Source organism: Rhinolophus ferrumequinum, chromosome 13, assembly GCF_004115265.2.
Source record: "Rhinolophus ferrumequinum isolate MPI-CBG mRhiFer1 chromosome 13, mRhiFer1_v1.p, whole genome shotgun sequence".
In the NCBI taxonomy this organism is placed as follows: Eukaryota; Metazoa; Chordata; class Mammalia; order Chiroptera; family Rhinolophidae; genus Rhinolophus; species Rhinolophus ferrumequinum.
In genome coordinates, this window is record NC_046296.1 from 44,709,395 (window position 1) to 44,725,741 (window position 16,347).

Consider the following 16,347-nt stretch of genomic DNA (forward strand, 5'->3'; position numbering starts at 1 on the left):
CCGCCGCGTCCGGTTGCCTGGGAGACGCCGCGGCTGGTCGGCTCCGGAGCTGCTGCGCGGGCGGCTGCGTGCGCAGAGCGACCCGCGCCGGAGTTGGTGCTGCTCCGGGCTGCTTGAGGCTGCGTCACGATTGCCCAGGTCCGCGCCGTAAGTGCGGGTGTCCGCGGCGGGCGGGAGGAGATGGGGGTCCGCGCGGGGTGTGATGGAGAGAGAGGTGGAGTCTAGATGAGGGGTCCCCGCTGCCTTCCCCTCGGTGGCCTTTGGAGGGACAGGAAGGGGTGAGGGGGCGAGGGGCTAGAGGTGACAAATGGCTCCCACCGGCCACACTACCTAGCCGGTGCGGCTCCCTGGCGACTGGAGGCAGGTGCGGCGCTGAAGAGAGGGCGGCGACGGGGGTGCGGCCGGGGGGACGAGGCTGCTGTGGCGGCAGAGGAGGGAGCGAAGGGCGCCTCTGCGCTTCGGGAGACCCCTGTGTGGCGAAGCTGAACTGCCATTGAATGAAGGGTCGAGACTAGTTTAGAGGCCTGGAAATAAAACGATATATGCAAAACTTTCATACCTGTTGTGTGTCCACATGAAATGTGATGTTTTTTTAACAAAAGTCGTTTCTTGAATTACGTAAATTTGTGGTCTTCTGGTTTTCTGGGGATGCTTTTAATTAATCTAGCTGTACTATCTCCATGATAAATGTATAAACAGGTGTGTGTACTTTTGACGTTCTGTAATTCCGTATTTTAAGACAGACGCCCATTATCCTGGTCAATTTTATTAAATATAAATAACGTTTGGTTGTTTTGGAAACAGTAACAACAACGTAGCAAATTGTGACTTTTAGCCTGTAGAACCAACCTGTAACTGGTCTGGCCTGGTATTGAAAAAGTCTCCTTCCCTCCTCTCCCCTCTCCCACCCCCCTCCCCGCCCCATTCCTAACGTCACTGTTTACACGAGTTTCCAAGGAACTTTTAGATTAGGAAATTAATATTAATAAGTGTCTTTTCATCCTGTTTCCTCTCTCTTTCTTAATTTTGTTTTCCTTCTCTCGATGTATTTATTCATTAGCTTGTTTGTGGGGTTTTGTGACACAGTGCTGGAAAATATCTGACTCCAAGTGTTTTCTCTGTTTCTATGTGCATCCTTTTGCAAATCCTTAAGACTAAGGAAATTAAACAGAAAATTTTCAAAGCATTTAATAATCCACTCAACTATCTCTGTTTATCTTTCCCTATTCACCCACGGTCCTAGGGCCATACATGTTTTTGCCATTGTACACAGAACTTTATTAACAGTCAAATATTTGGTAAATTCTGAAGTCAGGAGGCCCGGTAGCTAAGAGGTATATAGCTTCAGGTTGGAGGTCAGTAATGACTATGAAAATATTTTCACCAATTGCATCTATTCCCTGCCAATACCTTTATCACTGTTCTTGATTTCCTGCCCAAGTACTGTATTAACAATCAAAATCTAATTATTGCCTTTGCTTAAAAAGGAAAATTATACATATTTAGTGGAAAGGTTAGAGGATAAAATTATAGTAGGTGGAGCACCTGCTGTGTGCCAGGCAATGGGCTAACCGTGCAAGTCAGATAGGATAAAAAAAAAATGTGAAAAAGTAGTGGGGAAGTTGTTAATGCAATATGTGTGCAGAGAAGGAGCCTGCCTTTGGGGTTTGGGGAAGGCTAAGCAGAAAAGACATTTAAGTTGAACTGCAAAAGTCTTAAGAGGGTTTTGATGTCAAACCTTCCAAACAGTAGTATAAGCAGAGACTTTGAGACCTGAAAGTGTTTGGGGAAGAATCCGAGAAGCAATGCGGAAAAGGTACATTGGGACCAGGGTGCAAAGGACAGTAAATATCATGTACAATATGAACTTTATTCTGTGGCATTAGAGGCCCTACGACATTTTTGAGGAAAGACGATATCTGATTATATTGATGTTTGAGAAAAAAGTTTTTCATGTAATAGAAGTAGATATGCAGGAAAAAAGGAGTTTAGACACTTTAGTTCCACTATATCTAGTTTCTAAGACTAAGTTGCGGACATCGATCATGTCTCTTTACTCTTAAATAGATCAGTGTATACTTCCTAAGAACTAAGACATTTTCTCACATAACCACAATACAGATTACCAAATCAGGAAACTTTATGTCGGTATTCAGGTTTTACCAATCACCCCCGTATTATTCTGTCTAGTTTTCCCCCCACTTAAAGGTTCATACCCTGCATTTCGTTTTCACATCTCTTTAGTCCCCTTTAATCTGGAGTAGTACTTAATCTTTGTCTTTCATGGCCTTGACGGTTTTTTTTCCCTAAGAACACAGGCTAGTTATTTGTAGAATGCCCCTCAATTTGGTTTTGTCAACTTTACTCATGATTAGATTCAGGTTTTGCATTTTTGGCAAAAACATCACTGATTCTGTGTTTTTCACAGTGGCTCATTTGCCTTTTTTAGAATTCTCACGTAAATAGAATCATACAATATGTGGGGTTTTTGTGTCTGGCTTCTTTCTACACAGCATTATTTTGGGAGGGAGGGCTTGGGTTATTTATTATGTTCATCACAGTATGGCATGTATCAGTAGTTTGTTCCTTTTTGTTGCTGAATAGTATTTCGTTGCATGGATAGTCACTCAGCAATTGATGGACATTTGGATTGCTTTCTGTTAGAGACTTTTACGAATAATGGTACTAGGAACATTTGCATACATGTCTTTGTGTAGACATTTTTTTTCCCTGAGTAGATACCTAAAAGTGGAATTACGGTTTGTGTTTATGTTTAACTCTTATGTTAAATTTATGTTTAACTTTTAAAACATTGCCAAATTGTTTTCCATCTGGGCCTATGCCATTTTACATCCCTACCATTGATGTGTGAGAGAGTTCCAGTTTTCACCTAACCTTATCTGCTCTTGATATTGTCGGTCTTTTGGATTTTAGCCATTCTAGTGGGTGTGTTTTGGTATCTTACGTGGTTTTACGTTTCTATAATGACTAAGAGCATTCTTTCATGTGCTCGTTGGACATTTGTATATTTTCTTTGGTGAAATGTCTGTTCAAATCTTTTGTTCATTAAATTGGGTTTGCCTTTATGTACTCTATGTTGTAAGAGGGCTTTATGTACTCGATACAAATCCTTTATGAGATACATAATTTGCTAATATTTTTTCTTCCGTCTGTGGCTCATCTTTTTTTTTTTTTTAATTTTATTTTTATTGGGGAAGGGGAACAGGACGTTATTGGGGAACAGTGTGTACTTCCAGGACTTTTTTCCAAGTCAAATTGTCCTTTCAATCTTAGTTGTGGAGGGTGCCGTTCAGCTTCAAGTTGTTGTCCTTTCTGTCTTAGTTGTGGAGGGCGCAGCTCAGCTCCAGGTCCAGTTGCCGTTGCTAGTTGCAGGGGACGCAGTCCACCATCCCTTGCAGGAGTCGAACCGGCAACCTTGTAGCTGAGAGGACACGTTCCAACCAACTGAGCCATCTAGGAGCTCAACGGCAACTCAGCTCAAGGTGCCGTGTTCAATCTTAGTTGCAGGGGGTGCTACCCACCATCCCTTGCGGGACTCGAGAAATTGAACTGGCAACCTTGTGGTTGAGAGCCCACTGGCCCATGTGGGAATCGAACCGTCAGCCTTCGGAGTAAGGAGCACAGAGCTCCAACCACCTGAGCCACCGGGCTGGCCCCTGTGGCTCATCTTTTAATTTTCTTAATGGAACAATTATTTTTGAGGAGGAAATCATTTTAATTTTGATGAATTCCATTTTATTAATTTTTTTTCTTTTATGGATCTTGCTTTTGGTTCATATCTTAGAAATCTTTGCCTAATTGAAGTTTCAGTGATTTTTTTTCTATGTTTATTTCTAGAAGTTGTATAGTTTTGCTCTTACATTTTGGTTGGTGATCCATTTTTAGTTGATTTTGATATATTGTGTGAGGTAAGCTATCTGAGTTTTTTGGAGTTTTTTGTTTGTTTATTTTTGCATATGGATACCAAATTGTCCTAGCATTATTGAAAAGAATATTCTTTCCTCATTGAATTGTCTTGGCTTCTTTGTCAAAATCAATTGACCATAAATAAAAGGGTTTATTTCTTGACTCTATTCTGATTCATTAGGGATGTGTGTGTGTGTGTGTGTGTGTGTGTGTCTGTGTGTGTCTGTGTGTGTGTGTATGCCAACACCATACTCTCCTGATTTACTATAACTTTATAGTAAAATTTAAAGTCAGGTAATATAAGTCTTCCATGTTTGTTCTTATTCCAAATTATTTTGGCTATTCTGGATCCTGCGCATTTCCGTGGTGAATCTTAGGGTACTCTTGTCAATTTCTACCCCAAAAAAGCCTATTTGGATATTTATAGGGATTGAATTTAATCTATAGGTGAATTTAGGAGAACTGACATCTTACTGAGTTTTCCAATTCATGACCATTGCATTTCTCTTTTATTTAGATCTTCTTTAATTTCTCTCAGAAATGTTTTTAATTTTCTGTACACTTCACTTGTTAAATTCACTCTTAAGTAGTTCACTCTTTTGATGTTATTGGGAGTGGAATTGTGTTCTTAATTTCATTTTCAAATTGGTTGTTACCAGTATATAGAAATACAATTTATTATTGTATATTGATCTTGTGTCCTACTACATTACAAATTTGTTCATTATTTTTAATTGGGTTTTGTTTTTGTTTCTGTTTGGGTTTTTTTTTTTTTTTTTTTTGCAGATTCATTGGGATTTTCTACATACAGTAAGTTAGCATGCCATTTTCAAATAATGAGAGTTTTTCTTTCCATTTCCAATCTCTATACTTTTAATATTTTTACTTGACTTATTGCACTGGCAAGAACTTCCAGTACAATGTTAAATAGAAGAATTTCCCAATCTCAGGGGGAAAGTGTTCAGTCTTTAACCATAAAGCATGATGTTAACTAGGTTTTTCACAGATGCCCTCTAGGAAGTTCCCTTTCATACCTAGTTTGTTGAGATTTTAATCATCTATGGGTGCTAGGTTTGTCAAGTGCTTTTTTTCATATAATTTACTGAGATGATCATGTAGTTTTATTTTCTAGTCTATTAATATGTTATTCTACATTATTGATTTTCAGATATTAAACCAACCTTGCATTCCTCAGATAAATTCCACATAATCATGATGTATAATTCATTTTATATATTTCTGTTAATTATTTTGTTGAGGATTCTTGTGTCCGTGTTCATGAAAATAATGATCTGTAGTTTTCCTGGGATTTCCTTGTCTGACTTTGTAGCAGGGTGATATTGGCCTTGTAGAATGAGTTGGGAAATGCTTCCTCCTCTTCTGTTTTTTAGAACAGTTTATGAAGGATTGGTATTAATTCTTCTTTGAATATTTGGTAGATTTCACCTGTGAAGCTCTCTGAGCCTGGGCCTTTTTTGTGGATAGATTTTTAATTAATTCAGTTTTTTTCATTTGTTTATGGGTGTAACCAGGTTTTCTATTTTTCTGTTTATTCTAGAGTTATTTTGTTATTTTGTGTCTTTTTAAGCCAGTTTGTTACTTTGTGTCTTTTTAAGCATTTGTTCAAATTGTCTGATTTGGTTGCATAAAGTTGTTCATGATGTTCTCTTATAATCTTTTTAATTTCTATAGGGCTGTCCTGATTTTGGTAACTTTTATTTCTTTTTTTCATAGTCTAACTAAAGTTTCATCAATTTTATTGATCTTTTTAAAGAACCAATTTTTTGTTTTACTGATTTTTTTTGCTATTGTTTTTCTGATGAGGAGTCATTCATTAAGCATGTTGTTCCCTTTTATGTGAATGGTTCTCTTTCACTGTTTTCAAGATACTCTCTTTGTCTTTTGTTTTCAGCAGTTTGATTATGATGCATCTAGGTATAGATGCCTTTATGTTTTCCAACTTGGAATTTATTGAGCTTCTTGAATCTGTGGATTAATGTTTTCCATTAAATTTGGAAAGTTTTTGGCCAATATGTCTTCACATAGATTTTTCTGCCTCTTTCTCTCACTCCTCTTTCTGGGAATCCTATTAAATATATGTCGGTATTATTTATTTTGTCCCACAGGTCTCTAAAACTCTGTTAATTTTCAGTCTTTTTTCTCTCTTTTATATTGGTCATTTTCTATTTATCTTCAGATTCATTGATTCTTTCTTCTGCCATCTTAAATCTGCTGTTGAGTATATCTAGTGAATTTTTCATTTCAGTTGTGTGTTTGACTCTAAAATTTCCATTTGGTTCTTTTTTATCCTTTTCATTTTTCGGTTGAGATTCCCTGTTTTTTGAGTCATTGTCATTATATCTTCCTTTAATTTTTTAAATTGTAATTTGCCTTAATTATTTGAACATATTTATAATTGCTGCTTTGAAGTCTTTGTCACTAAGTCCAACATCTGAATCCACTCATAATCCATTTAAATAGAACTTTTTTTCCTGAATATCAGTCACAGTTTCCTTTTTCTTAGCATGTGTTATAATTATTTTTGTTGAAAACTAGGCATGTTAGGTAACATATTGTAGCAATTCTGAATTCCAGTTTTCTTTTGTGGATTTTTTTTTTAATGGGTTGGTTTTTGTTTTAGCAGCCTGCCTGTGTTGCAGAATCTATTTCCTTCTAAGTGTATGGTTGCTGATATCTCTGTTCAGTTTTTTATGTTTTCAGTCTGGCTTTCTGGAAGTCACCACTATCTCCATAGCTTAGTGGTTGATAATTTGGGCACTGATGGCATACAAACATGCCCAGCCATAAGTGTTTCACCCTCTCCCAATAGATTAATGTGTGGGTTGGGGAGTGCATTCAAAATTAGTTAGTCATCAAATCTGCTTCAGCTTTAACTTTCCTTTAGGCCTCCTCAGGTCTTCCTTATGCATGCCCATGATTAACAGAGTTTTCCAAACATAATCTGTGATGGATTTCCTTGTGTTACTTGATTGTGTATTCTTGAGCTTTAATAAGAGAGAGAATAGAATGTATTTTGTAAAATAGTATGTTAATAGTCATTTATCCAAGTGAATACTTTTTCCAATTGGATATTTTTATAGTGGCAAGTGAGAGTACATGATTTTTTTCTTCATTGAGATAATTGTTGATGGAAAAGGCTAAACATTAGTGAAGTTAAAAAAAAAAGGGGGGTGTTCATTTAAAACATCAGAAATTTTTAAAGTGGTCAGCTCTTTACATGACATTTTATTAATACCAAGACCTGGAGTAAGTGTTTCTTCAAATTGTGCATTCTTTTGAATTAACTGAGAAGCACTATAATGTAGTGGTTAAAATTATGATATTTGGAATGTGACTGCCTAGGTTTTAATTCTATACTAACTTCATTGTGCCTCAGTTTTTTCGTCTGTATAGTTGGATAAAAATAACACCTACTTCATGGAATATTTGTGTTGATTATATATAATTTGCATAGAACAATGTTATTTAAGTGCTAGCTATTTTTATTATTAGAGTATATTAACAAGATTCTGCTGGATAAAGTGAGGTGGGATTTTTAAGACTAATTAGAATTTTTATATTTTTAATTCCTAGACTGATTTATTTAATCATGCTGGCCTTATTTTATTCGACATGTAATCTAGTCATCACAAAATTCACAAACGGGTGATACAAGATAAAAATTAAACACAGTATTTCCGTAGAAATCACTATAGATATGAAAGCATTCGTGAAGAATTAGAGAAATTTGCCTTTTTTTGTGCTTTACTATTATTTTCTTTGGGAGCTAAGAATTAAAGGATCTGTTCCTTCATACATAGAAAAGCACAATAAATAATTCTTTAAAAAGATTTTGTTATCATTTTTAATGGCTGCTTTGTTCAACAGCCCACATTTTCTCTTTCTTCTCTCCACCAGGTGGAAGTATAGCACTTTTTACCCTGTCTTGTTCTCAACTCTTCTAGTCTGCAGTATTCGAATGGGTTAAGAGGGAAAAGATAACCACCATGTTCAAGAGTATGAAATACTCCTTCAGCTGGATTTTATAGCATCAGATTTTAATCATTGACTTGAGGATAATGAAAACAATAGATTGAATAAAGTCCCTTTCCACAAATACTTTTAACTCAACTGAAACCAACACAGACCTGTTATGAGAAATGGCATATGAAATTTTTGCAGTAGCTGGAAGAACTGCATAGGACTGAACTAAACTAATGAAATAATATCCAAATATTTTTAAGTGTATTTGAAAATAATCGATGGAAATAAACGTTCGGCATCCTGGGCTAATTGGTTTTATATAATAATCTGTGGGAACACTGTCCTTGATAACTTGATTAAGCGGAGTCATCTCATTTTCCAGGTGCAACATTGTACTGCAAGTCAATCAATACAGCAATTTAAGTCACTTCTGTAATGGAAAAGTATGAAAAATTAGCTAAGATTGGAGAAGGGTCTTACGGGGTTGTTTTCAAATGCAGAAACAAAACCTCTGGACAAGTGGTAGCTATTAAAAAATTTGTGGAATCTGAAGATGATCCTGTTGTTAAGAAAATAGCACTAAGAGAAATACGAATGTTGAAGGTAGGTTAACTCTATATATCTCTAATATGGTATTGGGTGAAATATGTATGCCAAGATTACAGAGAATTTTAAAGTCATATTTTTCCCCTGTTAGACTTAAATTCCTTTGTATCAGCAACTTTGGGAAATAAATTGATCGTGACTTTGGACTTCGGCCACTCTGATGTTTAGCAGCTGACATTAAGACTGCAGCTGTAGATTGTTAAAATATTGAAGTACGCCCCTTCTGGTTGGTAAATATCCACTGCCCTAAGTCCCCTCGTTTCCCCCAGCCCTGGCCTTCTTCTGCCCGCTCCCCAAAGCCTCCTCCCAGCAACTAAAAGAGCGTCTCTTGGCCCAAAGGGGCCCACAGGACAGCGCCCGCCCCTCAGCGTGGATACGGACTGGTCCTGCCTGTTCTCCACTGGTTCCTAGACATACTGAATACCACCCCCAGCTATGTGTACCCATTTTACACATGTTTTTGGTATGGTTGTTTCTACTCTGGTAGGATTTGACATGTAGAATTCGTAAGTTTTCAATGTAAACGTTTTCCTATCCTAAAAAAGTCTTAGTTTTAGAACCATGAGAGACCTCAGAGATGCTGCTCATGCAGTAGCTTATTTCATCAGAGAGGAAACGGGGGCGTAGGGCAGCACTTGTCAAATGTTAATGTTCATCAGAATCCCCTGTGGACGTTGTTGAAATGTGCAGTCTGGGTGTGGAAAGGCCTGGGGTAGGCCTGAAGTTCTGCATTTCTAACAAACTCCCTCATGGCACAGAAGCTGCTGGTTCATGGACCACACTTTGAGTAACAAAACTCCTGTGGTTTCCTCAAAAATACACAGCCAGCCTTTACTTCTGACATGTGTCATCTGTTTTTAGGAAATCCCCCAAAATCCAGTTTTTAAAGGGAGATAATAGTTATATTTTCTATACTTTTGAAATATTATCTATAGCAAGTTACCTCAACTAATAAATTCTAGTGTTTTGTTTAAAATGGAATTTGATATACAGGAAGTTTTCAAGAGTGTATCCATCCTGATGGAAAACAATTCACTGTTACCTTGTAGCCAGCAGTAGGCTCTATTCAGAGAGTAATCACATGTCCTGCTCCATAGCTTTTTCCCAGAGTTGGCTTGGTTGGTATCCTCTTTCACAAGTGTCCTGGTTTATAAGCTAAATTACACAGTCACCCTAGCTATATGGAGGGTGACCATATATGCCGATTTGCCTGGGACAGACCTGGTTTATGCTCATTACCCTGACTGGATGATACATAGTTGCTCTAGTGATGGATTATCTTAATCAGGATTTCTCCTTTGGTTTACAACATTAAACAGAAGCTACCTTGTGAAATGCTTCAGTTTGGGAGTAGAATTTAACACATAAAACATCTAAGCATAAGAGAGAACACCAAAATCAAAGAACAACAAAGCTGAAAAATGACAAATTAAAAACAGACTAACTGTAGGGACTCCTAGAGTAGTCGGTTTAATCAGATTTGAAGGTTGGGATCTAGTATTTCTGAGAGTCAACCCTAAAATCCAGACTGGGTTTAAATCCAGCTGACATTTGCATTAAATCCATGGCAATATGTAAGCTAAATGGATACTGATGATTTTTATAGTTTTTTACTCAATAATTCCATTTCCTCAGTTTTTTATTCAGGTTATTTTATGACTTGTATATTTTAAATTTCCACAAAATGTATGAAGTATTTTTGGTTTTAGTGCTTATATTTTAAGTTGTGTATTTTATTTGGAATCTCCAGAGAGATTCAAGCAGTTTAGTTACCATCTATTATGGATACATTAGAAAAATTCTTAAATTTTTCTTCCAACATTAAGATTCCATGATTCTTACTAAGAGTAGTTTCTCTTGTAAGTAACTGTAATAAAATGTTCTACAAGATATGCATAGAGAATGATAAACAAGGCCTTCTGCTCTTAAAATTGTAAGGGATCTAGGGAGAAACTCTTACAAGAAACAAGTCACCAAACTTTGTATCTCATTTTCCTTGCAGCAATTAAAACACCCAAATCTTGTGAACCTCATTGAGGTGTTCAGGAGAAAAAGGAAAATGCATTTAGTTTTTGAATACTGTGATCATACACTTTTAAATGAACTGGAAAGAAATCCAAATGGGTAAGTAATCTAGAAACTGAAGATCTCTGTATGGCCAGGTCCCAATTTTATTATATGTGGGATTAACTGTGGCAAATTTCAAATCTGAGCCACAGTTCCCCTATCTATCCAGATACACCTACTGGCTACCTCCCTCCAGTTTCAGGATGTGCTCACAGGGCAAATGAATATTAACCTAGAGTAAAAATAATTCGGAAGACAAACTTACTGCAGATATAAATCACAATGCATTTTGAGGCTAAATTATACATTGGATTATTTAAATTCAAGGAATTAATACTGTTCAATATTAGGACATCTATTAATGTAATTCACTAAGTTAAAGGAGGAAAAAAAATACATATGGTTGCTAAAACTTGAAAAGGCAGTTGATAAATTCAGCATCCTTTCCAGATTATTAAAAGAACAAAATCAAAAACCTTTAGCAAACTAGGATTAAAATACTTTCTTAGCGCACACACGCACACACACACACACACACACACACACACACACAAATCCTCTTCAAATAAACAGCTAATTTTATACTCAGCACTAAAGGAACCACTATTAAAGTACGAAACAAGACAAGGACATCAGTTGTCACCACTATAATGTAACATCGTTCTGAGAGCTCTAGCCAGTGGAATGTAATAACAAAAACAAATAGAACATATAACTTTTGGAAACAAGATAAAATTGTCATTATTTGATTCATCTTATTCTATAAAAATCTAAGAGAATTGCCTAAAGAGTTATTAAAACTAATGGAATTCAGTATAATGACTCCAAATTCCACACATAAAAATTAACAGCTTTTGTACCAATCAGCGCTTTAGAAAATCTAGGGGAGAAGGATCCCATTAAAATACCAATAACAATAACAAAGTTTAGGAATAAAAAGAATTGTTAGACTCTGCATAAAGACAACTATAAAACTTAACATAAAAAATTTTATTTTATGAACATATATTTCTGGATGGAAATATAAATATACTGCCTCCTGATTTATTTATTGATTGCACAAAATTTTAATCAGAATGCCAATGGGATTTTTCAACTTGAAAAAAACTAAATAAAGAAAATTTTTTTAAAAAGAAAGGGAACTTTAACTGCCAAATATTAAATCATTAGTTTCAGAGATTCCCTTTGACAAAAAATACCATAAACAAAACTAAAACGGAAGTGGCAGATTGGGTAAATTATTTGCCATATTGTGAATTCATTTAATTTCATATCTACATATGCAGATTTTGCAAATCAATTTTTTAAAAAGAACAGCACCCACTTAGAAAATCATTCAAAAAAAAAAAAGTAAACTCTTACTGTTGTGCCAGGCTAGGTGCTAAGGATACAACAGAGAACAGACATACAAAAAAAGTTGCCTAACCTTGTGGAACTTACATCCAGTGGATATGAAAAAAGCAAATTACAAAAAGGGGAAAAACGCAACCAATACACCTATGAAAACATGTTTATCCTCCCTATTAATCAAATAAATTCAAAATTTTTAAATAAGGTATCATTTCTTACCTAGAAATTAAATAGGCAAAGGTTTTTCAAAAATCAATGTACTCTGTATTATTAAAGTCAGGAAATAAGGCATTGTCATTCACAGCTGGAGAGAGTGTATATACGAGATAGGACAATTAAGTTTGCGAACTCATCCTAGAAAAAGTGCTACTTACCTCGTTGCTGAATATCACTACGGTCACCTTCGAAGTACTCCCCTTGGGAAGCTATGCACCGACACCAGCACCTAGTCCACCCTTCAAAGCAATTTTGGAACTCTTTTTCTGGGATGGCCATCAAAGCTGTCTTCATATTACTGTTGACGTCCTGAATGTCATCAAAATGTCTTCCTTTCAATATTTCCTTTATCTTCAGGTAAAGAGAGAAGTCTTTGGGGGCCAGATCAGGTGAGTAGGGAGGGTGTTCTAATGCAGTTATTTGTTTACTGGCTAAAAACTTGCTCACAGACAGTGCCATGTGAGTGGGTGTATTGTCGTGTTGCAAGAGCCATGAATTGGTGAAAAGTTCACGTCATTTTTGTCTAACTTTTTTACACAGCCTTTTCAGCGCTTCCAAATACTAAACTTGGTTAACCTAATACAAATAACAGTAAACTTGGTACAAATTCATAATGAATAATCCCTCTGATATCAAAAAAAAGGTTAGCAACATCGTTGCAACAAGTTCGCGAACATAATTGTCAGACCTCGTATAATTAGGAGGGCAATTTGGCACTATGTATGGAAATCTTTTAAAGTGTTTTCATCCTTTGACTAAGAAATTCCATTTAGAAAATTTATATTAAGAAAAGAATCAGGTAGGTGCAAAAAATTATAAGAATGTTCAATATGTCGTTATTTACAACAAAAAACATTGGGACTGACCAAATTTTCCAACAGTAAAGATTGGGTTAAATGAACTTTGGTATATCCATGCAATGAAACAGTAGGCATCCAGCCCATAAAAGCAAGCTGTAGGAGAATAGTTAATATTCCTGGAGAAATATTCATGAAATGGTATATGAAAAAATGAGGTTACCTAGTAGAACATTCAGTATAATTGAGGGGTGGTGGGAGAGGAGCCTTGAGAAGAATAGACATTTCCATGCAATGCAACTACTTCAAGTGAGATCTTGGCGGGGGGCGGGGGGGTCCTCAACAAGACCAAACCAGCTGCATCACACAAGCGTGGGGGCTGCTTCTCATAACAAGGAATGTTTGGTCGGCGTTCTTAGTTATACGAATAGTCCCAAGTGTCACATTTCAACTTTCGAAGGATATCTCTTGCTCAGTTAATTAACTGAGAAATTAATTAACCCCACATAAATTCAGTCGATGCTATCATTTAGCATCCTGCAGGATTATTCTGTGTCTGATGTTCCAGTCATCTCTTGGTAAGTCCCAGTGGGTCCGTGGGGTGAGTCCTACAGATACAAGAAGCAAGAGGTTCTTTTAGAGCAACCATTGGAACTAATTTCCTAACTGCCTTGAACCAAGACATTAAAAGCCCTAAGCCTGTCCCTTTTTTCTTTAATTTTTCCAGTGAGGTGAGAAACGGCCAGCCCACCCCCACTTTTTTTTTATTCCTTTCCCATATTGTTCAATCCCATTCAGTCCAGCAAAGCCTTGCCTTGTATAGGCACTTCATTCCAGGTGACCACAGGTGAGTATTTAAAATGATTGTTCCATCACAGGGTGCCCATTTACTAGTGTTCCAGTCACTAATGGTAATTTGATTCTCCTGCCTTCAAACCTCCCTAAGTCAGAGAGCCAATCCTAGATTCCCGAGGCCTGAATTTGTTTCCCGTGTCCACTTCTGGTATCATATTCTGAACTGGTCAGGATTCAACGACAGAATGCACTCTAGCTAGTGTAAGCAAAAAGGGGTTTATTACAGGGTGTTCATTATAAAATTTCTGAGAATGCCAGAGAAACAAGCTTAGTTGACACCTATTAGGTACCAGGTACTGGTCTAAACCCCAGAACTACAATAATGGACAAGATTAAGTCCTTGCAGAGTTACAAGTCTTTGAAGAAAAATGAAGCACGTTGAGGAATTAAAGAATGCCCAGAGAGGGGAGTAGGAGGAACAATAAATAGAACGATTTGGAGGTGTCAGCAGTGTGGCATGTTCAGGGAATAGCTGAAACTAATGGGGCTGGGGTGGAGTAGATGTGGAAATGTGGTAGGAGAGAAAGGTGATGAGGTTAATAGTGAAATCATTACTTGGCTGGTAGGCCATAGTACTGGTTGGATTTTGCTCTAGGATAGCAAGGGTTTACTGAGAAGGATTCAATGCATCTTGAGTACTGATAATGAAATTAAGTTTTCCATATTAAGTTACATAACAAACTAAAAGATAATGAGCTCTGATGTCAGCATGAGAATTCCCCAGAGTAGCTATGAGCAGTCTCAGCAATCTAGTCTGAATTCTCTGGTCATGTTACTCTTATTAACCCTTTCAGTCTTGACCTAGGATGTCTAGTTTTTGCTTTCATGCCTTCATTACTTTCTGTATTTGTCTTTGCACTCGCCCAAAGCATAGTATTTAAACATTGTCAGTTGATTTCTACAGAAGGTTTTATTTCACTCCAAAATGCTTTGAAAAATGCTGCCTGTGGCTAAATACTGTTCCAATGCTCTACTTTCTGCAACAAGCATTGTGTGAATCTGTATTCTCTTTGATAACTATCTTATATTTGTAAGATCAGTGGAATTTGTTTCTATTACGTTGGTGCAAAACTAATTGGGGTTTAAAAGGTTAAAAATGATTGTAAAAACCACAATTACTTTTGCACCAACCTAATAGTTATTACTTGGTATATATGTTGTTTTGCCTAAGATAGAATCTGCCTTCTTGGAATCTGAGCTAAAGATTCTGTTTTGAACAGAGCCATGCCACCTCATGTGAGATCCAGTTAAACACCCCTCTTCCACAACAGTAGCTCAGGACTTTCTTATGACATTTTTTTCATGCCTAATTCCATGTTATTCGCACTAGTAACCAGGATTCTGCCAGTTTGTGAACTCTCGCCCTGACCTGGTTTCCCAATTCCAGTACTTGCTCCTCTGTGCTTGGCGTCCTTAGATCCCACCCAGCATTCCATTTCTGCATGACTAGGGCCATGTGTTACTTTGGCCAGTCCCTCCCAAGGATTGAAATCCATTTACCTTCCCTCTACCACAACCACCCTGTTATTCTAAATCACCAAATCTCACCTGGATTCTTAAATTAGCCTCCTAATTAACCTCTCTGTATCCACTTTTCCTCCAGAAATTTATTCTCCATATTATGTTGCTTGCCTTCTAGAATCCTTTCAATGACTTCCCTTTAAACTTAGAATAAAATCCAAATTCCTTACTAAGATTTATTAGGCCCTTGTGGTGTGGCCACGGCCAGCCTCACCAGTTCACTCATGTTCTAGCCACACTTGCCTCCTTATTGTTTTCCTCACACTCCAATTCATTCTCACATGAGGGCCCCTTACTATTTGCAGGGGCAGGGGAGGAAGGGGAGAATATGGGGGAGGTCTCTTTGGCTCTTTTTGTCTTTGTGCAGGGTCTCAGTCCCATCTCCTGTCCTCATCTGATCTCAGACCCTCATCTTATGAACTTACGTAGATGTTAAAACCCAGACTCCTAGGAGATAGACTTCTTGATAAACTTATGGGGTATTGTTCCATTTTTACACAAAATTTAAACAATATTGTCTCAAGTTTGGCTCTAGGCAAAGGGAGGAGAAGGATAAAGTTATATCAGAATTCAGTGTAGGAAATAGAAACCTCTCCAGAAATTTCAAATGGAAAGGGATTTAATCCTGAGAATTTGGTACTTTCGCAATATTAATAATGAAAAGTACTAGAGTCAAAGGGCTGCCACCAGACCACTGATGTCAAGGGTATGTTACCACAATTGTGATCTGAGATTTGGAAACTGCTCCGAGAAAAATTCCTCCATATACTTGTTGCTGTCTCAGTGTATATCCCAACCTCACATAGTGATGTCTTGTTGCTAGTATCATAACTGAGTCATTATATATAGGCCGTGTCACTGTTCTGGAAGGCCAGCTATCATCTGCATGATGAGTTCAGTTTTTCAAAAGTGATTTAAACATATGATTTAAATATCCAAATATGCATTGGCAATATTAAATAATTTTACATTTTTTAATTAAATTTACAGTAGACATTTAGTAAAAGAAATCATGTTTTCAGAT

At 36.9% G+C, this 16,347-nt stretch overlaps 1 protein-coding gene across 1 annotated transcript in view; it reads left to right on the plus strand.

Annotated features, from left to right (window-relative positions):
* Positions 1–16,347, plus strand: part of CDKL4 (cyclin dependent kinase like 4) — a 35,218-nt gene continuing 18,871 nt past the window's right edge. The window contains exons 1-3 of the mRNA XM_033125398.1: positions 1–147; positions 8,294–8,514; positions 10,520–10,641. Of these exons, the coding sequence (XP_032981289.1) occupies positions 8,347–8,514; positions 10,520–10,641 (290 nt within the window). The 5' untranslated portion in view covers positions 1–147; positions 8,294–8,346. The remainder of the gene's footprint in view (positions 148–8,293; positions 8,515–10,519; positions 10,642–16,347) is intronic.